The sequence below is a fragment of the Pelodiscus sinensis genome, chromosome 3 (assembly GCF_052426305.1).
Source record: "Pelodiscus sinensis isolate ZL-2025 chromosome 3, ASM5242630v1, whole genome shotgun sequence".
Taxonomy (NCBI): domain Eukaryota; kingdom Metazoa; phylum Chordata; order Testudines; family Trionychidae; genus Pelodiscus; species Pelodiscus sinensis.
In genome coordinates this window covers 136,029,070-136,052,995 of record NC_143054.1, presented here as the reverse complement: position 1 = coordinate 136,052,995, position 23,926 = coordinate 136,029,070, and the positions used below count along the sequence as shown (strand labels likewise).

General features: G+C 41.2%; 1 protein-coding gene across 5 annotated transcripts in view; it reads right to left on the bottom strand.

Annotated features, from left to right (window-relative positions):
• Positions 1–909: 909 nt before the first annotated feature.
• The window catches only part of CNST (consortin, connexin sorting protein), an 87,722-nt gene continuing 64,705 nt past the window's right edge, over positions 910–23,926 (bottom strand). For 4 of the 5 annotated variants that reach the window (XM_075924905.2, XM_075924906.2, XM_025190792.3 and 1 more), the window contains 2 exons: positions 17,472–17,607; positions 910–8,667 (listed from right to left, as the gene is read on the bottom strand). In XM_075924905.2, the coding sequence (XP_075781020.2) occupies positions 8,462–8,667; positions 17,472–17,607 (342 nt within the window). In that variant the 3' untranslated portion in view covers positions 910–8,461. The remainder of the gene's footprint in view (positions 8,668–17,471; positions 17,608–23,926) is intronic. The other variant, XM_075924907.2, reaches the window with a different exon arrangement.

Genomic DNA, 23,926 nt, shown 5'->3' with positions numbered 1-23,926 from the left:
GCAGGCTGGCAGCGTGCTTCCAAAGAAAGATGTGCGGCATCTTGTTTGGGGAGGCTGAGCCGCCCCTGGCCTCCTATACCCACTACCCGTGGGGATGACAGATTGGCATGAAGAGAGTTTGTAAGGAGGGACTGGAGGGTTGCAAAGAGACTCTATGCAATCACTGACCAGTTGTGCAAGGCTTACAAACCAACAAAGCATGTGTAGGACTCATACTAGTGTTGCCAACTCTTGTAACTTGCCAATCTGATGGTACTTGGTGATTTCTTAAAGCCTCAGATCCTGGAGTCCATGTGATCACATAAGAACCTCCACTTAGGTTTCAGCCTACAACCAGAGGCAAATAAAATGAACCACCACCTTTTAAAAATTCTGAAATCTCATATTTTTTAGCCAAATCTCACAAACTTTTCAGGTGTGACTCATGATTTTTTGAGCACCTGTGGTTGGCAATACTGCATTCTGCTCCTATTGAAGAAATTAGGATTTTCTGTTTTTGTTTTACATTCAATTCAATAAGAGCAAGATGGGGCCCTGATCCGTCATTAGGGCACTGGAAAGTTACAAAGTACCAATCTGACTTTAGAATGATGGGTACATTAAATTATGGTGCTGAAAACTAACTGGCTTTGCATTTAGCAGAGTCAAGGGATTTAGTAACTCTGTCAGAACAACAAGAGGAAAAACTCAATGTGTGTGACACAAAAGTAGTAAAAGTATTACAAAACATGCATTCTTGGATTTAAAAAAAAAATCTCAAATCCCCCCGCCCAATAGTTCTTGATTCACAAGCATGTTTTAGGATTGTTGCCTAAACTAATTACTGGAAATACTTCCTATTTCCTTTCATCCCACAGGCAATCCCTCTTTTTTTTATATCCTTATAAATCACAGCACCCAAAAGGTTCAGACATTTTCTCTGGGACACTTTATTTTTTTTTGCTACAATATTTCATTTACAAGCTTAGCTGATGTTCTCAAATACAGTTACTGCCTTCCTTTGCCAAAGAAGGCTCATGTTAGATTTCTTATAGATTATAGCTAGTTCCTTTGAATGGTCTTGGTTAACAGAATTAGGCAACATTGTTTTCATATGAGGGTAGCAGCCATTTAGTCATGATTGGAACATCCCTCAGTTGAAATCTCAATTTCAACCTAATCTGATTTATTGAGATTTCAAGCTTGTCCTTCACTCACATAATTTCAATAACAAGTTTCCACTATTTTGCTGTGGCTTTCTCTTTCCTACTGTTAGCAGTCAAAATTGTACATCCTTCCTCTAGGCACCAAAACAAAAAAGAGCGAAAGTATTTGCAAGACTTCAAACACGCTTAGTGGAGGGGTAGAACAAGGAGGCTGCGGGCAAAGTGCCTTCAGAGGAGTGATCACATGATTAAAGGAACATTCTCGAATTGAAATTAGAGCGGTCAACCAATTAAAAAATTCAATCTGCATTAAAAAGTGAGATTAATCATGCTGTTAAACAATAACAGAATACTATTTCAATATTTTTGGATGGTTTATATTTTTAAATATATTGACTACAATTACAACACAGAATACCAAGAGTATAGTGCTCACTATTTTTTATTACAAATGTGTGCATTGTAAAAAATAAAGTTTCAATTTTAGCATTACAAATTCTGTAGTGCAATCTCTATCATGAAAATTGAACTTATAAATGTAGAATTATGTAAAAAAAACCCTGCATTCAAAAATAAAACAATGTAAAATTTTAGAGCCTACAGATCCACACAGTCCTCCTTCTTGTACACCAATTGCTTAAACAAACAAATTTGTTTACATTTGCAGAGAATGGTTGTCCGCTTCTTGTTCACAATGTCACCTCAAAGTGAGAAATGTTCACATGGCACTGTTTTAGCCAGTGTTGCAAGATACTAAGGTGCCAGATGTGCTAAAGAGTCATACGTCCCTTTATGCTTCAACCACCATTCCAGAGAACATGCATTTCATCATGCTGATGATGGGCCCTGCTCAATAATGATCCAACTCAGTGCAGACCAGTGTATATACATTTTCATCATCTGAGTCAGCAGAAGCTTGTTTTTCAGATTCTGTAGTTTCCACATTAGAGTATTGCTCTTTTAAAACTTTTGAAAACATCTCGGCCCTTTCAGATTTTAGAAAGTATTTTGGATTCTTAAACCTTAGGCTGAGGACTGTAGCTATCTTTAGAAATCTCACATTGGCATCTTCTTTGCTTTTTGTCAAATCTGCAGTTAAGAAAGTGTTCTTGAAACAACAATATGTTCTGGGTCACCATCCAAGACTATCGTAACAGGAAATACAGGGTAGAATGTGGTAAAACAGATGAAGAGACATACAATTCTCCCCCACAGAGTTCTGTCACAAATTTAATTAACACACTTCTTTAATGAGTGTCATGAGCATGGAGGTATGTTGTTTGAAATGGTGGCCAAAGCATGAAGGGATCTATGAATGTTTAGCATAACTTGCACATAAATACCCTACAGAAGTGCCATGCAAACATCTGGTCTCACTTTCAGGAGACATTGTAAACAAGAAGCGGGCAGCATTTTCTTCCATGAATGTAAACAAACTTGTTTGTCTTAGTGACTGGTTGAACAAGTAGTAAGACTGAATGGAACTGTAGGCTCTAAAGTTTTACACTGTATTGTTTTAGTGCAATGATGAAACAAAAAAACTTCATTGTAAATTGCACTTGCATGCTAAAGAGATTGCACTACTGTACTTGCACGAGGTGAACTGAAAAATACTATTTCTTTTGTTTATCATTTTTTGTTTATCAGTGCAAATATTTGTAATAAAAATACTATAAAGTGTAATGGAAGTCAATATGTTTAAAAATGTAGAAAAAATCTAAAACGTTTAATATTTCTATCTAGTATTCTATTGTTTAACACTCCAATTAAAACGGATTAATCATGATTAATTTTTTTAGTTAGTTTCTTGAAATAAAGGTGATTAATCGACAGCCCTAGTTGAAATCTAGTCATATTTTAAGAAAGGAGTTTCAAATAGCTTTGAAGAAGACACCAGCTCCTGTATCCATCTACCAGATGTTACAAATTTACCATTGTATAATCCTGTTTTTAGAATGAGTTCTCTCCCCGTTGCTATGTAGAACATGCCTACAAGCAATGGGGGGAGGACTAATTGAAATTGGCTATCATATGCACAGAGTAATCAAATACCTTCTCCCCTCCCCATTTCTTTCAGTTACAGTAATCTCAGCTGTTGCTTGTTACTAGCTACAAAGTTTTCAGGCAGAAGAGTAATTTCTTGAATTGATGGTTTCCCTTTAGTTTGGATTTACCAGACTGCAAGGCCCTAATCTAAATGGAGCAGAACGTGCAGGAAGGTCACCAAGTTGGCCTTACCCACAAACGATTTTGATGTCTAAGTTACGGATGTTAAATTTCGTTTAATCGGCTAATCGAGTAGTCGACTGAATTTCCATCGACTACTCAATTAGTCAATTAAGGGGAAACTGCAGAGCCACAGCATAGTTAGCTCCCAGCCCTAAGAACTAACCCCACTGTGGCTCTGTCTTTTAAATGTAGTAAGATCTGCCAGACTTTTAATACATTTAAAGGGCAGAGCTGCAGCATCTGGAACTCTGTGCGATCCGGGACAGCTGATTCCCAGTTTGCATCTGGTCCCCTGCTGCGCCTCTGCCTCTTCTGCTGCCCCTCTGAGCACTATCTCCATGGGGTGGAACAGGCTTTTAAGCTGGCTCCCCCAAACACCGGCTCCTGCTTCCCCCACTTGTTGCCATGATAAAAGCAGCAAAGGGGGGGGGGGATGACTAATCAAGTAGTCACTCAACTAACCGCTTACATTCCTACTCCAAGTACAGTAATATTGCTGTGTACTTAACCAAGCATTTGGTAATCCACCATAGCCCACGTGAGCTATTTCTGCTAACAGAACTGTCATGTAAAACGAGAATTAGTGCCACCAGCGTTTTACAAAGGTATCTGAATAAGGTTCAGTCCAGGCTCAGCTGGAAAGATGCTCTAAATTACACCAGCTAGAGACTGTTCATAATTTCCTGCCACGCCCTTAGCACAAGCAACAGAGCAGGGAGGGGCAGAGAAGGAGCAGTCACACTGGCTCTGTCACTGAAGGTACCCTTGGTGATCCTCCTGTGGCCAGTTATGTGGATTTTGAAGTGGCTTTACTCTGGCAATGCAGCACAAAGCATCCATGCCACAGTGCAGGCCATCAAGTGCAAAGTGAACTGCTTTTTAAAAATTACCTTGTCAATTATCTCTTTAAAATTTACAATTGAGCAGCTTTAAAATAGTTTGTAATAATATGAATCTAAAGTATAAGGATCTTTGATCTCTGTATCTGATATACTTTTAAATAAATACTTTTGGCTCCAATGCGGGATGTTTTTGGTGACACACACACTTAACGTGGGTTTTTTTTTTTTAAGCTGAAATTAACAGTTGGAGTTTTAAACAAACTTAATATGCTTAAACATTGACAAACTCAAAAGTTACACAAACTCAAAAACACACTAACTGCACAGTAATTATAAATACAGTTCGGTAACAACTGAATGCATGCTTATCAACACTCCATCAGCAGTTTACAAAAAATAAGAGGAAAATAAGAGAATTTCTTTAAAATCAACTGGAATTAAATAAATAAACCCAGACAAAGTGATGTACTGAACCAGCCAGTAACACTTCAGAATATAAAAGCAATTTTCCCTCTCTCTTTGTAGATTAACCCAGCATTACAACAACATGAAACACAAGGCCCTACTTGGGGAAAAAAAGACAATATTGTTCTCATATTTCATTTAGAAAGCAAAAGTTTTTCATTAATCTAGACATTTTAAATTGCTAGTTATAATATAAAGCTGCAAGTGAGGCTTCCTAAGGTGTAAGCCAACCCTCAGAGATGGGGTACATAAAACAAAAACCACACAAGCCATTTTTTCTGTAAAATAGTGATTTCAACTTTCACTTAAAAAAATACTCATGAGAGTGCATTAGGAATAGTCAAGCTTACTAAAGGGACAACCTACCTGCAAATACAAGAAAGCATCATCATGTTCTAATTCTGAGTGATATCTTGATAATTTCACTTCATGTTATTTTATACAGTAAATACTTAAACCTGAACATATACCATCATATAAACCTAGTAAGCATTTAAAACATTGGGTGGAGTGAATTGTAGTCGCCAAGCAGACTGTATCCTGAGACAGAAGAGGTATAATTTCAAACAACACTCATCTCAGAGCTCTTCCACTGGCTAGTTCATTGAGCCATTAGCAGAAGCAGCTGCCATATTCTGGTCATGACTAGGGCAAAGGGCCCTACAATCCAACCTTGTTTTTCACTATCTTGTCAGCAGTTCTCTGCCCTACAAATACGAAGGGCTGTGCACAAGCAAAAAATAGCAGTTCATTTAAAACAATTCATTATTACAATTTAAAAATTGTTGAACCTCTCTAGTCCAGCAACTTGGGGATCTGACACATGCCAAACCAGAGAGTTTCCCCAAACACAGGATGTCACTGCTTGCAGTTGGGGTAAAGTAGAGCTAAGTAACAGCCCTGAACACTGAGAGCTAGGACTGGTGGCTGTAAACAAACTTTATCGGACCATGGAAAACTTGGCAACACCCATGATAAATGGACATTCAGCTAACTAAAATCATGCTGGACCATGGATGTTGCTGGACCAGAGCGCGCTGGACTAGAGGCGGTCAACCGGTATTGAAAAACAGAGCAAATTTAAGTGACTCAAATCTCAATCCTGGGAGCAAAGCCAGAGTAAAAAGTGTTTTGCCTAAAGGAATGATGAGCAAGATGGAATCCTCCTCTGTGACTGCAACCCATATGACCTGAGGCACCTGCACAGCTGACTCACTTACAGTTATTGTCAAACAACGACAGAATTAGCAGCTACAGATGACTACCTCCACTTACACCATGTTGTGATAACACAGGTCCTCAGGCCAGGCTCCCTACATATCCCCATCCCAGGGAGAGTTAGTTAGGGAGAAATCCAGTCATTGACTTAAATGAAGCCAGGATTTCAGCCACCCCTGCTGTGGGGATCCCTCTTTTGTATAATCTCTCTCTCGCTCTCTCTCAAAAAACATCAACCCCTTCCTGCAGGATGACAGTGACCTCAACATGTCACTCTGCATCCTGCTGCCTGCCTCTACCTTCAGCTGCATGGCCTCCCTCCTTTCCTGTTCCTCTGAGGTGGAGGTAGAAGTGGGAGAGCTGGGGCTGGCACAGACTCAGCTCGGTGGCTGGGGGGAGAGAGTGGGAGAGCCAGGGCTGGCACAGCCTTGGCCTGGTGTAGGGCATGGGAAAGGGTGGTACAAGATTGCCACGCCACAGCCCGGCTCTCCTCAGCGGCCAGGGGGAGAGCTGAGGCTGCCTACCTGCAGAGAGAGGGGGCTTGGAAGCATAGCAAGCAGGGGCATAGCCCCCAGTAGTATTTAGAGCAAATTTGTCTAAAACATCAAGTGTCTGAGATGTCCAAGTCCCTTTTTCAAGAGAGTCTTAGGCACTTACAAACTAGGTCCCACTGAGTTGCAGAGAGACCTAGGCTCCAAAGGTCTGCTCCTCTCCACTGAAGTCAACCGGTATTTTATCATTGACTTTGACAAGCATAGGATCAAATCCAAAATGCCTAAGTCACATGTGAAAATGGGACATACAAACTTTTGATAATGTTACCTGTGAAATCCATGGGCTCTCCAAGGCTCTTGCAACTCTGAACAGTATCCCCTATTGGCCCTTTCACAGAGGTGTACAGTACCCAAGGATTTGGCCCTGAGTTCATAGATTTCCTCCTGACAGATACATGTGATACATGGGAAGAGCTCTTAGAGTTGCAGTGTTTTAGATGTTTCCAAATGTGTTCTATGGCTTTGAAGATTTTATTGGCATTTTAAAAATTATGTTGAGTCTCCTTGCTGCAGTTACCTTTTTAAATATGAATGACCACAATGCTGCCTTCCCAAGTCTGCAGACAGAAGACTAAAATGAATATGGTGAGATATGAACTGCTCTGTTAATCTCTATGATATATTCTAAATGAACCATGGACTAAAATAACACAAGTTTAAACTATTCCACTGATAATAAATTAGTATGAAGGGATCTCCCATATAAATAAGATTGCAAGTTGCAAAAATGAAAATATCGATAGTCTCAAAATAGTTTGATTTGTTTTTCCCGTTCAACCTGGAATCTGAAAGGAAAAGGAGAGGAAAAAAAATCTAGGAGAAGTAAATCTCCATGAAAGGAGTGATCAGAATATATGAAGGAGTTGAAAGATCAGGGTGAAATAAAATGTCAAAGAGATGGAGAGGATTTTCCTTGAGAACCAGACATGGTGAAATAGAATCAGTTTTATTCAAAGTGACTCAGTAAAGCTCAGAGGTAAATAGAAAAACACATGGCAGTTTGACCTCTGAACTTTGTAGCTGGTCTTGGCTCTATGCCAACCTGAACAAAACTTCTGGGCACTTATAACAACACCAGATAATTCTATACCACTCTCCCTCTGCAGATGTTAAAGCACTTTACAGAGGGGGATAATTATCAAGGATAATTATCTCCATTTTGCAGATGGGGAAACTAAGGCAGAGAAGTCACTGCAAGAGAGTGGTAAAGTTGGAAAGAGAACCCACTTATTCTGATTCCTAATCACATTGGCCCAAGCTGCTTTACTAGTATGAGTAAGAATAATTTTCTACACTTAAGTCTTCTGGGAATAAATTTTCATTGAAAAATCCCACAAATTTCCAACACGAATCGATCCAATTTTTGGATTAAAATTCCATAGAATCTGGCAAAACTGCCTGCAGATTTACCCACTCATGATAACTGCCCACAAACTTAAAGACATAAGGTCAATCCCTTTATATAGTATGAGGCACTGCGAATGCTAATGCATTCTCCTCACTCCACCCATAATTAAACAGCTTACCAGGTCATTTAAAATAAAGACATTAAGACTTAAAAGAAAAATAAGGAAACATTTTCATAAAACACAGACTTATTGCATGATAGCGAGAGGCAACACTTTTGTGCAAACAGCTGTAAATCAAAATTGTCCTTTCACTAAGATTGCAAAGATTGCTTACAATGTGTGGCAATGGGAGACTGTACAGAGGCGGATCAGTTGTTATTTCTTCTTCACTTCCCAAAGATGTCGAATGGCTGGTTCTCTTGGTTTCAAAAGGTGAAGGCAATGACATTTTGCTTTTATTCTCCCAATCCACACTTGATTTATTTCTCCCCACCTGATTACAAGATCAGAGAGTCCTTCTCAACTGGTATTTAAAGGTTAGGTTTATGTCATCAATTGTACGTCACCTAAAAGGTGGCACATATTAGACAACTTGAAATCACCATTTTTTTACCTTCTCTGGTAATCACTGGTGACCTGTCAGCGTATTGTCCTGTCAACTAAGAGAAGGCTATCCAGTGTTTAAGTTCCTCCACACCCTGCAATATCTGGGTATAGTAAAAGTCCACGTTGGCTTCAAAGTCAGTACATACAGCAGATTCCATGTTTCCAAAGGTACAGTACAGTGCAGTTCCTCCAACGCTAAGGAAAACAGTTGCTATGCACAACAGGATCAGCAAAATGCAGGAGCCGCCACCAACTTCATCTGTAAATATAAAATATATGACATATAGGATGTGAAATGAAAGACCTCAACAAGCACAACGTTTTCATGTGATTAGCCATATGAAATCAACAGAGAAACATGAGATTTATTTAATTGGGGAATTGGAAACGACGTTAGGTACCAGGGCTGTGTGTGCCAAAGTGACAAAATATTACTAATTATAGAACATTCAAAAACAAATGTGTGTTTCTGCACCAATGTGATAACCTATCAATAGTCACAGGATCTTAATTCTGTAACACCTGTTCTTTCCCTGTCCTTTTGTTGAGTCCTTTCATATTTAGGCCATGAGCCTGCAAACTCTCCTCACACACTTACTTAGATCTATCACCATACAATTTTATAGCCTCTCTCCTGAAAAACAAACAAACAAAACAAAAAACCACTGACACATTTGAAAACGAGAAATTACAAATAATTTTTATACCCCAAACATTTTCACAGGGGAAAAAAATAGCGAACTCTATATTATAAAACACTTCAGTACAAAGTGCCTTTTCATTTGTATGCAACAAACCCAAACACTTTCAGGTGCTGTATGACAACACTGCTCTCGAGAAGCTGGCAAAGAAAGAGAATATAGGATATTCAACTATTGGCAGCTGCAAGAATTCCCCATCAGTTCAAGCAATAGAGATCTTTTATTTCTAGGGTAAAAAGTTTGCCACTTGGGGCTTGTCTACGCAGGAAAGTTTTACCAGTTTATATTGGTGTAGTGAAACTAATTTAGTTATACAAGTATAAATTCTTCAGGTAGACACACTTACTCTAGTATAAAAGTGCTTTTTATTGGTTTAGATCAAATTCCTTCCCAAGTGACATATGCTAAGCCAAAAAAGGTCCTCTTAACCCCTTTGCTACATTTGGTGATTTCTCAAAACTTAAAAGGCATATTACTTGTGGCAAAATGTTTCAGTAGAGCCCATGTCAACTGTGGATACTGGGCCAGGAAAATTTGACTCTTGGAGAGAAAGGATTATGTTTGTAACTTAAAATATACATTTTGCTGACCTAGAAGAGTTCTACTGCCATTCAAGATCTTATATACAATATTATTATTGCTACTTCTACCTGTACTCTTGTTTTGACTAACCAAAAAGCGTAAAATGACTTAGCTACAGCTATTGTATGCAGTATTAGAAAACGAAGCTTACCACTTGCTATAAATACACTCTAAATGGTTTATAACAGGGCTGGCCAATTCGTTACAGATGAAGAGCCAAAATAGTGGTGGATACAGTGCAAAGAGCCGAGGGAAAAAAGTTGTTGAACATACACACACAAAAAAAAGGCAGCCCAAATGCTGAGACACTGCCCTTCTAAGAGCAGGCATTGCCCTTGTGATAGGGTGCAGTCACAGACAATGCCTCAGGGGTTATACCGGACAGTCTGGTATTTGCATGCTCTGTCTGGTAAAAAAAAAATCAGAAAATACCGGACACGTGCAATGTCAGATATTTTCGGATTTTTCCGGCTGCACACCGGATGGAAGCCTGGCGTGGGCAGGGGGAGCAGCTGGGAGGCCGGGCCGCAATTGCCGCCTGGAGCCCTCAGTCAGTTGAGAGTGAGGAGGGGAAGCCGCCTCCTCGCTTGTGCGTCGCTGGAAACCTGCGCGGGACAGGCAGCAAGTGCCCAGGTCAGTCCCACTCGCTGCCAGCCAATTTGCTCCCCCACCCCTTCCCAGCCGGTTCTCCCCCACTTCCTCTCCTGATCTTCCCCGGCCAGCCCCCCTGCATACTCCCCAGCTCTGCTTACCGCTCCCCTTTCCTCCTGGCCAGTGCCGCTGCACGCCCTCCCCCCCCCCGCCAGTGCTGCTTCCTGCCCCCCCTTCCTCCTGGCCAGGGCCAGGGCCACGGCCCCCAACCCCTCCCCAGCTCTGCTTCCTGCTGGCCCATTCCTCTTCCTGATCTCCCGCGGTCAGCACCACTGCACACCTCCCGCCAGCTCTGCTTCTCGCCCCCCCCTTCTTCCCAGCCACCCTCGCGGCCCCTTATCCCCCAGAGCTGTGCTTCCTGCTCCCCCTTACTCCCGGCCAGTCTCCCCTCCCCTGATATCCCGCAGCCAGCCCCGTTCCACCCAACCCCCCACCACGACCAGCCCTGCTTCCCAGTTGGCCCTCCCCATCTCCCCCAGCCAGCCCCGTTGCCCCCTACCCTTAGCTGTTTCCAGTCCGCCCCTTCCTGGCCAGCACCGCTCCCTTCCTGGCTGGTCCCTTCCTTCCACCCTCTCCCTACAAAGCGTTTTTTGTTTTTTTTTTAAAATGACTACCTGGTATCCCCTAGCAGTGATCCAGGTTCTTGGAGTCCTTTTTTTTTTTCCCCCCCTCCTCAACAACTTTTGTTTCCACACCACCTTTTTTTCTCCCCTTCAACAACAGTTTTTCCCAGTGGTTTTTTTTGGGGGGCAGGCGGGGGGGTCGGTATTTTTGTTTCAGCCATCTGGAAACCCTACCCCCAGCCAAGGCCCTGAGCAGAGGTCCCTGCCCCCACCGAGAAGCAGTACAGACACTGAACCACTTTAGGTCCAAGGAGAGTGCAATTTAGTGCCCAGCCTCCTGAGACAGCACTCCCCAGATGGGATCAAACCCCAAAGAATTAGGTAAGCCCCCTTTAGCAATGAAAGGGGGAATGTGCACACTGGTTCTCTCCCCCCCCCCCAGGTAACAATTGCTTACACTGGGTTTGATAGAAAATAAAAATGGTTTTATTAAGTTGAAGCAGTAGGATTTAAGTAGTAATAAGAGAAAGAAGGCAGAGCAAAGCAGGTTACAAATTAAAAGAAACAAAACTGCTTGGCTAATTCTACATTGAAACCTCACCTCAGTACAAACATAATCGAACTCACCCTAAAACCTCTTTTCCAGCAGCCACTCTAAACCAGGGCTCTCCTCCCTACCCTGGGGTCTCAGGCTCCTTCCTTCAGGTTCAGCCCAGCCCAAAAGACTCAGGCCTCTGCTTTCCTACTCCTTTTGCTAAGGAGTTGTGGCCATTCCCTACCAACCACTGCTCCGACTTAAGGACAAAAGATTGTTTAACAGTGGCTCATCTAGAAGTTGCAGGTAACACCCTCCATGACTCTCATTCACACATTTGAAACTCACAAAGTATTCCCCACTCCATGTGTCTAATTTTACACACACATACAATACATATAAAAGAGTAAGATAAACAGAACCTGCAGATCATGACATGAAGATCGATGGGTTACATGAAATAATTTGCTCAAACCACCTTTGAGTTATGTATATTCATGTCTATGAATCCATTTCATAAACGGTGGGGGGAGGGGGAAGAGGTCCGTCACAGCCCTTTTAATGGTGGACATTTTGAAGGATGCACAGGACTCCACGGCTTTGTCTCTTTCACACAACTGCCCCTTGGTAAAGCCGTGGGTGTGGGTGCAGGTGAGGGAGCCGCAATTTTTTCTTTTAAGAGCCACATGTGGCTCGCAAGCCATAGGTTGGCCACCCCTGGTTTATAATACAAGGTTGTTCCAATGGTCTATAGTGATGTCTATAGTTGCCCCACAATCTCAGCAGAAATTTGATCTCTAGAACTCAAGACAGTACTGGTTCATGAATCTAACTGTACAATAGTACTTAATTACCTAAAAGATGCATACAGTCTAACAACTATTAAATATTTACAATAAGAATTATTTAGTGAAAAATATGTTGGCAAAAAAACAACTCTGGGCACAGAAAAAGTTTCTACCACAGCCACAAGAAGGACTGACTAGAACAGTGGTCCTCAACCTTTCAGGGCTGCCGGGCGTCTGGGGGCAGGGCCGCGCTCGCACTGGGCGTCCGGGGGCAGGGCCACGCACACGCCGCGTGCCCAGGGCTGGCACCGCGCATGAGCCGTGCACCTAGGGGCTGGGCCAGTCCAGATCATTTGGCGGGCGCACATAAATGCCCCGGCGGGCGCCATGGCGCCCGCGGGCAGCACGTTGGGGACCACTGGACTAGAGAGGTTCAACTTGTATTACTGTTTTTAGTGTATCACCATAAAAATGGATAAAAACTGTAAGATAATATTTACTGACTGTGACAGGATGCTGGGCTTTTTAGGCATAGGCTACATAAAAGCTGGCAGGGGAAGGAGAAGGGAGCCAACAGAGTAGAGACTGGAACTCTTCTCTGCAGTCCACAAGACTAGTGGTCTCTGAGGCTAAAACCCTGACGCTGTCAGTAGTAACAAGGTGGTGGGAACGGACATTGCAAATAAAAACCACAGGCGAGAGCACCAACACAGAGGTTTCTGACAGCTTTACAGACACAGCAGGGGCAGAACTGAAGGGGGCCCAGCAATGCCCTGTTACACTAAGGGATTCCATCTGTGAATTGAGAACATAACCCCCAGTAATAAAGGTAGAGCGGGACAGGAAATGGTTCTCTCATCCCATAAGCATTTGAGCTTTTGAAATCTTTCCCATCTCATATCAGGACAAAACCAAAACATGTCAAAGTTGTTAGATGAAACAGAGAGAGATGAATCTCTCTCATCCCAGATGAGTGCCAACCAACTATTGGCACTTTCAGGGTGGGCCTCTCAATCTATCCAGTTGGAGCTGTTCCAGTTTGTATACAGAAATAGTTAGTGGATCAAAGAGAGACTGACTCTGTAGTACAGTGGTTAGAGCTCAGGGTATGTCTACATTATCAAGTTATTTTGGAAAAATGGCCATTTTTCCAAAAAAACTTGAGTTACGTCCACAGTGCAATCGCGTTCTTTCAAAAGAAAATTGAAAGAACAGAGGGTTTTTTCCGACATTGGTAAACCACTTTCTATGAGGAAGAAGCCTTTTTTGGAAAGAGCTCTTTTGGAAAAAGGTGTGTGTGGACGAGGAAGGGGGAGTTCTTTCAAAAGAAGAAGAAAGAGGAAAAAGTACTATGGACAGAGTGGCCACCTGTTATCACAGCTTAAATGCCAGATAGTATCCACACTGAATGGACGCTATCTTTTGAAAAAGCAGATCACTTTTTTCAATGTGCTTTTGTGTGTAGACATTCTCTTTCAGAAGAAGTTTTTTTGGAAGATCTCTTCCAAAGAAAGGTTTTTCTGAAAGAAGCCTACAGTCTAGACATAGCCTCACCCGTGATGTGGTGACTCAGGTTCAGGTCCCAGCTTTAAATCAAACACATCAGAGACTTGAGCCTGGGCCTCCCACAGCCCGGTGAGCGCCATAAATCAGCGGAGTCACTGTCTTTTTTGGGCTTTCGTTTGAACCAGAAGTTCCATCCTGTACCTGAGAAAACATTTTCTGACTGATCTTTTGCTGGAACTGATATGTTCCCATGAAAAGCTCCCGATTCAATGTACTACCATTTTTGGATGGAAAAAAAAACATGTTTCATCACAAAATTCCCAACCAATCCTAATAAAATGTGACCTTAAAATGAAAGAACACTCTGTTTTTGGAGGATTTACAGTTCATCAGCAAACCAGAAGTTATAAACTTACATACAAAACAACTTACATACAACATAAGTATCACCTGGAAAGAAAGTGGTCACAGTAATTATCTGTGCTCATAAATTTGAAAGCCATATGGGACCATTATAATTACCTTATCTTAACTCCTGCACAACACAGGCCATGGAATTGCACAAAGTAGTTCCTGCATCAAGCCCATTCTTGCAAGTTGAGCTGCAGCATATTTTTAAGAGACACATCTAATTTTAATTTAAAGCCTTCAGGTGACAGGGAATCCACTGCATCCCTCAGTAAATTGTTCTAATGGTCAATTCCATTGTTTGCAACAGATTTACAGCAGAGATTAATTTGGCCCCATTAGTGTTACAATACTTTGATTCATGATGCAACTTATCTTACCTATACGTTTAAAAATCTTAAGATGCCAAAACTGTAACAGGGTAATGCACTGGTAAATTCCTAGCGCAAGTTAAAAATACATTGATAGAGAAACATTATCCCAACACTTTCCTGGCAGACATTAAATTGTAATGTTAGTACAATAGTGGGAGCCACAAGATCTAATATGCTAAAAGTGACCAGCTCTTTTTATATTTCTAATTATTTGTCTGGTAGTCTTCCCTTACATAATGCTGCCTACTCCAAAATCTGTTGAAATCAGTGCCTGGCTAGTTTCCTTTGCTAATAAAATATTCAACACTATGTGGCAATTGCGGGACCAGAAGATCCTTTATCACTTACACCAGTTTAAATCTAGTGTCATGCCTCTGCTTCCAATGGCATAGGCCAGGGGTGGCCAACCCGCAGCTTGTGAGCTTCATGCGGCTTTTCCCCTGCACAAGTGCAGCTTGTGAAGCCTCCCCTGTGGCTCGCGAAGCCTCCTCCACGCCCCTCCAAAAGGCCTCCTGTGCTCACTGGGGCAGGGGAGCAGTCCGGAGGGGATTCAAAATAGCAGCCAACAGATGGCGGCAGCTGATGGGAACCTGCTATGGCCAAAAAGCCTAAGCCCTCCCCACCCCTCCTTTCTTTTTTTTGCTTAACAACTCTGGGGAGGCTTTCCTCCCCTCCCCCCCCTCGACAATTCTGGTGCAGCTCTTCGCATTTTTTCTGCTGCTGTTTCGGCTCTCTTTGTTTAATGGGTTGGCCACCCCTGGCATAGGCTCTTCTCTCCCCCACTCCCAATACAGTGTTTTTTAAACTATCCACAGAAGAAGCGATACTAAGGGAAGCAGAATTCAAATAGTCTCATTAAGACCAGATGTATCTTCAGAGGAATAATAGCAATAAAAGATGGTAATTACTAAGCCTGCTATTCTGTAGGTCCTGGCCTTTCATAGACTATTGGTCCCCCTCTATGGTTTATGGTGAAAACCAAATACACTGTCAGCTAAATCCCAGTTACTCTCAACCTCCTACAGTCAAAACTTTCTTTGTGTGCAGAGGGGGCATCTTTTCACACAAGTAGTGGCCTCAAGCATTGGGAGTTCCTAACGGAAGAGGAGTCACTCCTGGTACTGATTCCGGTTCGGTACCGAACAATCACGAAGAAATGGAAGATGGATCCTTCCTCTATCGGACCTAGCCCCTGCACCCCCTTATCTTTCAACCTGATCACAGGGTCCTGAAGAAGCCCCTGCAAAGAAGAGAAACAGTCCCAACCACAGGTTACTCTGAAACAGGAGTATAAGAGAGGTTGAAAAATGGGATCTCCCCATACCAAATCTCATTCTCATTAACCCACAAAGGGGCTGCAAGCTCCCGCCTTCTGGACCACAAAGACCCAACCACTCTTAGTTGTGGGAGGAGTCTAGGACACCTGCAATACTTGGGAAGAGGAGCCAGAACTCCTGGCATTCCCACCTCATGCAGGAAAAGGAGCAGACAAATTCCCTGACTCCCCAGGATTCCTGTGCACTGCCCTTCTCCGAGGTAGAGAAACCAGGATTAGTTATCTCTAGGAACAACCACAATGCAATGTACTGGTCAGCCCAGAAGAGAGAGCATAAGTTCCTGCCCCATCAGTAACATGCATTCTAAAATACATATATACATTCTACTATTTTTGGTTAGATTATTTTGGCAAATATGAAACAGGCGTCATCTCAGATGACATTCAGATAAGGAGATGCAATGACCTCAAAATAAGAAACGTTTGGCTACATAATAGCAAAAGATCTTTTTGGACCTGTAATAGGTCATAGTAGGGCCCTCTTAGTCCTGCCTCTGCTCTGCTCCAAACATCACTCAGACACCTCCTGGCTCAGCTGTCATCAGTGCTAGTTATTTACACAGACCAAACCTACCACCTCTCACCACATATTACTGGGGGTTCCAGCTTTAGAGATTTCTCTTTCTTATAGCCAGGAAGGGAGAGATACCCAGTTCTCTTCCACCATCTGGTTGCTTCCCTTCTTCTCTCCTTCCATTCCCCACTCCGCTCATCAGGCTGGTAGCTGTTCCACCTCTGCCAATCTTCTAATCAGTTCCATTTCCTTTCCCTTAATTGAGCGGGGAAGTGACAAGAGTGCTGGCTCCACAGTTTCTGGTGAGTAGCACCCTGTTGCAGGCCCCCACGCTGCTAAAATGTGGAGTGACTTTAGTGAGGTAAGGTTTTGTGGTAAGGTTTTGTGATGAGAGTGAGGGACTGTAGTAAAACCCATTCTAGTTATGACAGTAGAGCGCAAGGATTTTCCCTGCAAATAGTTACCCTATCAATAGACGGGGAGGCGATAAACACAATTTAAACCATGTTTCAACTGCAAACAAATTGACACCAGTGTTCATTATGATGACAAGATTAAAGCCTTCCGAACTCATAGTTCTACAAATACGGTTTCTGAGCTGGCCTTGTCATCCTGAAGGTTTGCTATGTTGGGGGGGGGGGGGGCGGTAAGAGAGGAGGAAGAGAGGGAGATACAGGTTTTTTGCATTGCTTTTTTTACATGTTGGTTAGATTACTGAACAAAAGCCTACCGCTTCCACTTCCCAGGATTAGAAATTAAATGACGGAATATCCAATAGGTGAAAGCTGTCAGGCAAGAGAGCAGTAGGTGTCCTTCAGCTCCAACCAAAGCCGGGTTTGGTTTACAACAGAAATGTATTTAAAATTTTGTTCTGGTTAATTAACTTGTCGCACAAAAGCCTTTGCACACCCTATCCGTTTCAAGAACAAGTTTTAGCACACTCCATTACTACTGCTACCTGGAGAATAGCTAGCAAGGCAAAACAGGGCAGACTACCCCAAACTTTGTTTAAAACTATTTCCTGCTTTTTCCCTCTCTAACATATGAAAGCATGCATATAATCTGTATGCCATGAAAACACATAAATTAAACATGAGCAAACTACCTTGATCCAAGGTGTCTTCCATTTCTTGAAATCTCACTCTTCTCTTTGGATTTTTCTGCTGGATTTGATCAAGTGTCTTTCCTTCACTGTCATCTCTCTTCTTTAGGATTGACACTAGTCCCTCTGCAGGGGCAACCTATGAGAGTTTAAAAGAACCATTTGGCACAGAGTGACACAACAGACTGTGTTAGAAATCCAGACATGAAAGTACTCTCAGTAATGGCTCTGGGGGGAAGGATAGGCGGAAGGGAATTAGAAACAGCAGAGAAACAGTCTCCTGTTTTTCTTGTAATGCTTCTGCACTGTGAATTATTTTTTCACAAGTACATCTCCAAAGAAGAGAGGTCAAATGCAATGCCAAATTGCAATATCCTCTTACGCAACAGAAAAAGGAATGGCAAGACTTTTCTTTAATTGTTCTCTAGGTTAAGTATCCACAGATCCATTCTCTTAGATAATGTATCATATTGTAGTTTCCATTAGTTGATATGTAGTCTCAGGCCTTAATTTCATGAGGGATGAGGGTAGTGCCGAATATGGGCCTTCAATAACTTCAGCCAACAAAAAGGACAATAAATTACTTCATCTTTCTAAAGGCCAGTAACCCCACATAGACCATCAAACTACTCTTGGAAATTACACAGCTTGATTCATTGCCCAACATAATGTCTTTATGGCAGCGACTCTGGCTCCCCTGGGAGGAAAGAGAATAGTCTGGGGGCAGAAAGTACAACAGAGGAACAAGAGTGGTAGGGAAAGCTGTCTGATTCTGCATCCACTTCCAGTTTCTCACTGGAACTCTGGGTAAAACAGCACACAGCAATTCAAAAGTTCCTGCTCTACTGGCATTCCCCTAATGCAGCTGGCCATGCTAACAGCTCACATAAACAGTACTCTGGGCAGCAGGTCACTACCCAAAGATTATTCCATTATCTTTCCTGCAGTAATTAGGTCAGCAGCAAAAACACATGCTGTCTTCCCACCTGCCTATCCTCTAGCCAAGAAAGAATGTCACCCCAACACAGCATGTAACATTTTGGTGAGAGTAGGAATGGAGAGAGGAAGCCAGTAGGGAGGGAGAAGCAAAAACTAAGAACAGGGCAGAATGGGGAATGACTGAAAATTAAAATATATCTGGAGGATTCAAAGCAGTATAAAGAAGACTTTATAGAAAACAGAAAGCTCAAAGAAGAGACAGTGGCAAAGGAATTAGGCGATGGCATGAGACAGAGAGGTGACAAATGGACCACCCAGCTTCTGACATGGAGTGGTAACACAGAAGGACTCTGCAAAAAGGTCAGGAACCAATGTCATATCACCTATATTTGGCTGCAGACAGAGGTGCCAACTTTCTACTTTTCCTAGGGGTGCCTGACACTGATCAAATCACGCCTTAACTTTCTCTTTGTTAAACTTAGGATTTAGCACCCTGACTTTATCACTAAAATATTTTTTCTAATCCTTTAATCATTCTTGCAGATCTTCTCTAAATGCTCTCCAATTTATCAATGTTTTTTTTGTATTCTGGACACAAAATCCCAGTAGTAGTGGTACCAAAGCCAAATACAGAGATTATATAATTGCCCTATTCCTTCTGGAGATTCCCCTGTTTATACATCCAAGGATCACATTAGCCCTTTTAGTTACAGCAGAATATTGAGAGTTCATACTCAGCTGACTGTCCACCATGACCCTTAGCCTTCTTTCAAAGTCACTGCTTCCCAAGATAGAATCTTCCATCTGCTGCTACTTGTGCTCTTTGTTCCAATATATATCATTTCACATTTGCCCAAATGTTGGCGCTGATCTCATTAGATAGGCACATAGAAGAATATTTCAAAAACACATCCTGAAGCAAAGGAAGAACCACTGTCTTATGGTGAAATGGTACCGCTGTTATTCAGCCTTAGGATGTTTGGACTGGAGAACCTAGTGAATATTGAACAAACATAGTACCAAATAGGGATGTAACAATGTAGTCGATTAACTGATAAGCAAAAGCTTATAGGTTAATGCTATAGACTACATGCATTCCCCCTGCCCACCTTGCCAGTAAATTGTTTAGCTGGCCAACAACCTGGCTCAGTCCCAGGTTGAGCCAGGTCTGGGGCCCACCTCTGCAGCGGCTCTGCCTTTAAAGTATATTAGGAGCCATGCGGGCAGACAGCACGGCTCAGTTTCGGCTTGCGCTGGGTCAGGGATTCCCCTGGACAGCCACCTTGCTGCTACCCCAGGCTGCTGCCAGCACTGGGTGACAGGCAGCCAGGCCGCGAGGGGAGCTGGTTTTTAAACTGGCTCCTCTCACAGACCAGCTCCCGCCTGGCCCCTCAAGCTGCTGCCTCTGATATAGAGGCAACAGCATGTGAGTGGCAGGGAGCTCCTCATAAGTGCTCTGGCTGCCAGTCCCACCCCAGGTTACTATAGAATAGGCAAGTAACCAATAAAAATTCATGAGGCTAATTGACTATTCAATTAACTGATATTTAACATCCCTAGTACCAAAATGTTTTAGAAAGTATCTGAGAAAAACATAATAAAAATAGCTGAAAAATACAATTCCTTCAAAGACAAAAAAACCCTCAAACCAAGCAATTTTAAAAAAATATACCAAACAAAATTATTTGTGCATACTTAAGAGCAGAAGGGATCAGGCAGAGTGGTCCCAATAGAACAAAAAGGAGAAAAAGCTGGGCTTCTCAGCTCAAAACAACAGTTTTGCTGAATAAAGACATGAAAGATGCATTCACTGGTTGATGCAGTGCTCAAACAATTTTTGTTTGGCAAGATTAGATAACATCATGAGTTTTTCAGAGCAGGCCTAGTAAGTGGGCAGAGACTAATCACCGCATTGGATAAATCTGTGGCAGAGCGCCCAAGTCTGCAAGGTATTGTCCATCTTGGACGGTCAGGTTCTGAAAAAGTTCAAGTGGCAGTGATTTTCATACTGTTAGCATGATACAATCCCACTGAAGAAGAGAGTAACAACAGTGATGTAAGTACTGATACATGGTGCTTATACTCAGTTTAGTTTAAAGATAGAATCCAGGAGACCAAGTAAAAAGTTTCTGGAATTTGGTTTCTTCATAATGAATTGGAACAGCTACAAAAAATAATGCAGGATGACAAACTGAAGTGGAGATTCAATTCTGATTTCTGAAGGAATTTCAGTCAAGTACGTAGGTCTACTTTTATCCTATCTACAAAAAGCGTAAGGTAGGAAAAGTATTAGTGGTGCTCAAGTGGTGATGTGGAGTTAACCACTTCTACTGGCTTCACCTGCATCTAATTCAACCTCCAGAATGGAGCCTAGAATATATAGAGAGTTCCATTAATACACAAGAGGCTAAATGATATCAATATAAGGAAGCTAGTTAGGGATATGTCGTTTAAAAAAAACTTCAATCTACTGACTAAACGTGTTTGTCTTTAGTTCTACTCATATTTTTGTAGTGATCTAATATTAAGCTCTAAATAATCAGCTGTTTCAATATTAAAGTAATGTGACCAAAGTAGACAATAGTATTTACAATAAAATAATTCACACAGATAACTGCAATTATACAATTGTACTTCTGGTTAAACAGTAATATATTAAAGAGGATATGCTTGTACTGTGGTCAGTTGTTAGCAGAAACCTACTTCATCCTTCCAAACGACTGTTTTTTAAGCAGAAGCACCAAAGAATGCTGGATTAACTGTTTTATTAATTTTGGTGTGACTGCAGGACTGTTTTGGAATTGCAAGCTATTACTGTAAGAGTGTGAGATTCGGGAAGGTGGGAGGGCAGCTGTTTCCTGGTCTTGCTTGCATTTGCAGGCAATGGTTTTCTGTATCAAAACATGGGATCAGAAACACTTAAAAAAAAGAGTTTAAAGCAAGGTGGGGGTGAGTGCTTTGCTACCTTAGGAAGCAGCCTGTATTGTCTGTGATTTTTGGTTCTTGCATGTTATTCTGAATTTTAAGAAATAAAGTAGTGTGATATTTAGCTTTACAGCTTTTGTATTTAGTTTATCTGTTTTTTCTGTGAGTATATGCTGTAAACCCAACATACAGTCCAACTGCCTGAAACAGGAAAAGAAAAAAGGAAAAAGTTCAAAGAGTAGCTAGAAGGTACAGAGAACTGATTCATGGGTAGTAATGTAAATGCATATTTAAAAATTTGCTTAATGTGTTAGTGTCATCATTATGATAAACATGGTCACAATTACACAAAAAGAAAAGGGCTTCCATAAAATGGTATTCAACTGAGTTTTTAAAAAGTTAGCTTATAAAAAACTAAAAGAATGCAGCTATAACAGTGTTCCCATTTGCTGGATGTAAGATTTTCACATTGGAGATAGCTCTAAAACCCAACACCAAAATAATCCCGGCACGAGCACACATTCCCTGTGATCCAGATGTTGACAGGACTAGTCAACTGTTTAAACACTGCAACTGAGTTTTCAGGATCATATAGCAAGTATGAGAGGCTACTAGTTTACTGGCAGTCTATGCTTTAGCAAACTTCTAGAACACAAAGAACTTAACATATTTTACAAATTAAAACACACAAGCAATAGCAATGTGCCTGAGAATATTTTCACTAAATCAAACTAAGATAAGAGTTAAGCATCAGTGTCTGTTCACAAACCTCTTCTTTAAAACACCTACTATATTTTCCTATTACTACATAATCCTTTTTGGCAAGAGCATCAACTATTTACAATTGATGCAGATAGTAAAATAATGAGCACTGCGATGTTTTCAGTATATATGATGCATAAAAACAGAAGTGCACACAAAAAGTGTCTCTTACTGCAGAAGAGATAGTCACTGTATTTTAGCAAAATATTTTAAGTTTTTCATGCGTCCTTTGGCCACTGAATTTCAATTGAGTCAGAAGGCGTACCTCAATTTTTCCTCCCCAAATGTTCCTAGTAATAGCCTTCATATGTTGATAGTTATGTCCATGCTGGAAATTAACAGGATATAAAAAAATATATATTCTGATGTGCCCATTTCTGTCCTGACATCATCATTACTTAGCAAGAAAAACATCTATGATCCATTAAGTTTGAGTGAAATGTTACTAGCACTTTTATTCCTACTCTAACAAATCTATTTTTACAAACTCCTGATAATTTGCACTCTAAAAATTTAGCAGGAGTTATCTGAGTACGTTTGTGATACAGCACTAGATGTATATGAAATCAGATTTGCAATAGAACCAAATATACTTTTCATCTACTGCTGAGGGATAAGATCCAACATATTTATAATTATCAGTCTCAATTTCAGATTCAAAAGATGCAGATTCAAAAAACTCAACATTCCAGACTACTTGTCTGGTTTTACACAGCTATAATACTCATTGTAATCTAATTAATGTAGCAGAGGCTGTAACAACATGCTGGCACTCTACAGAAATGGTAAGAATAGCACAAACAGAGAACAAGTGGACTGTTTCACAATTCTGATTTCCTAAATAACTTCTGAGTACAGAGTTACATACTGCATAAATGCACACTCTTAACAGACAAATCAGAGACAAAGGACTAAATACAGAGCTACGACTAAGAGCAGAGGTTGATGGCATAATCCAATAGGCACTGCACCAATAACGTCATTTGTATTTCCAATGACTTATTTGGTGAAAGATCATGATTAAGCTTGGCTCTTTCAGCTGCTGGCAATATTATATAACCATTAGCTACTCAAACAATTGTAGTATTGACACACAAACTAAGAACAAAACAGGTGCATTAGTACACATATCAGAAGTGTGCAGTTTCAAAATTGTACAATCAAATATAATTAAAAGAATAAAATTAAACTCTGATGCACATTTTCTTTTTTATACTCAAAATAAGCCCCATACTCTGATTGTCACTTTGGGACTTAATATATTAGTTTTCATTAACAGTATCTAACCAACAAAAACTTCACAGGAGTTAGTCTGTAACAGGAAAAACTTAAAAAACAACAAATAGTCTAGAAGCATGTAAAAGACTAACAAAACATGTAGATGGTATCATGAGCTTTCTTAGATTTGGACTTATTATACTCCGGTCATCTGAAGAAGTGGGTTTTACCCACAAAAGCTCATGATTATCAATTATCACCTCAAATATCATTAGCTCACAGACAATAACCTCCCCCCTTCATCCCCTCTCTTCTGAAATTTGATTTGTCCTTTTTATATGTGTTCACTTTTTTTGATTGCATCCCCTTTGGTATATATGGTCATGCCAATTTTCTTCCACAATTTGATCTGAGGAAGTGGGTCTGGCCCACGAAAGCTCATCACCTACTAAACCATCTTGTTAGTCTTTAAAGCGCTACATAGTCCTGTTTTTTGTTTCAGCTAGACTAGACTAACACAGCTACATCTCTATTACTAATCTTCATGTTTTGTTAGTCTTTAAGGTGCTACTAACACTATTTGTTGTTTTTTAAGTATAACCAACAAAGCACAT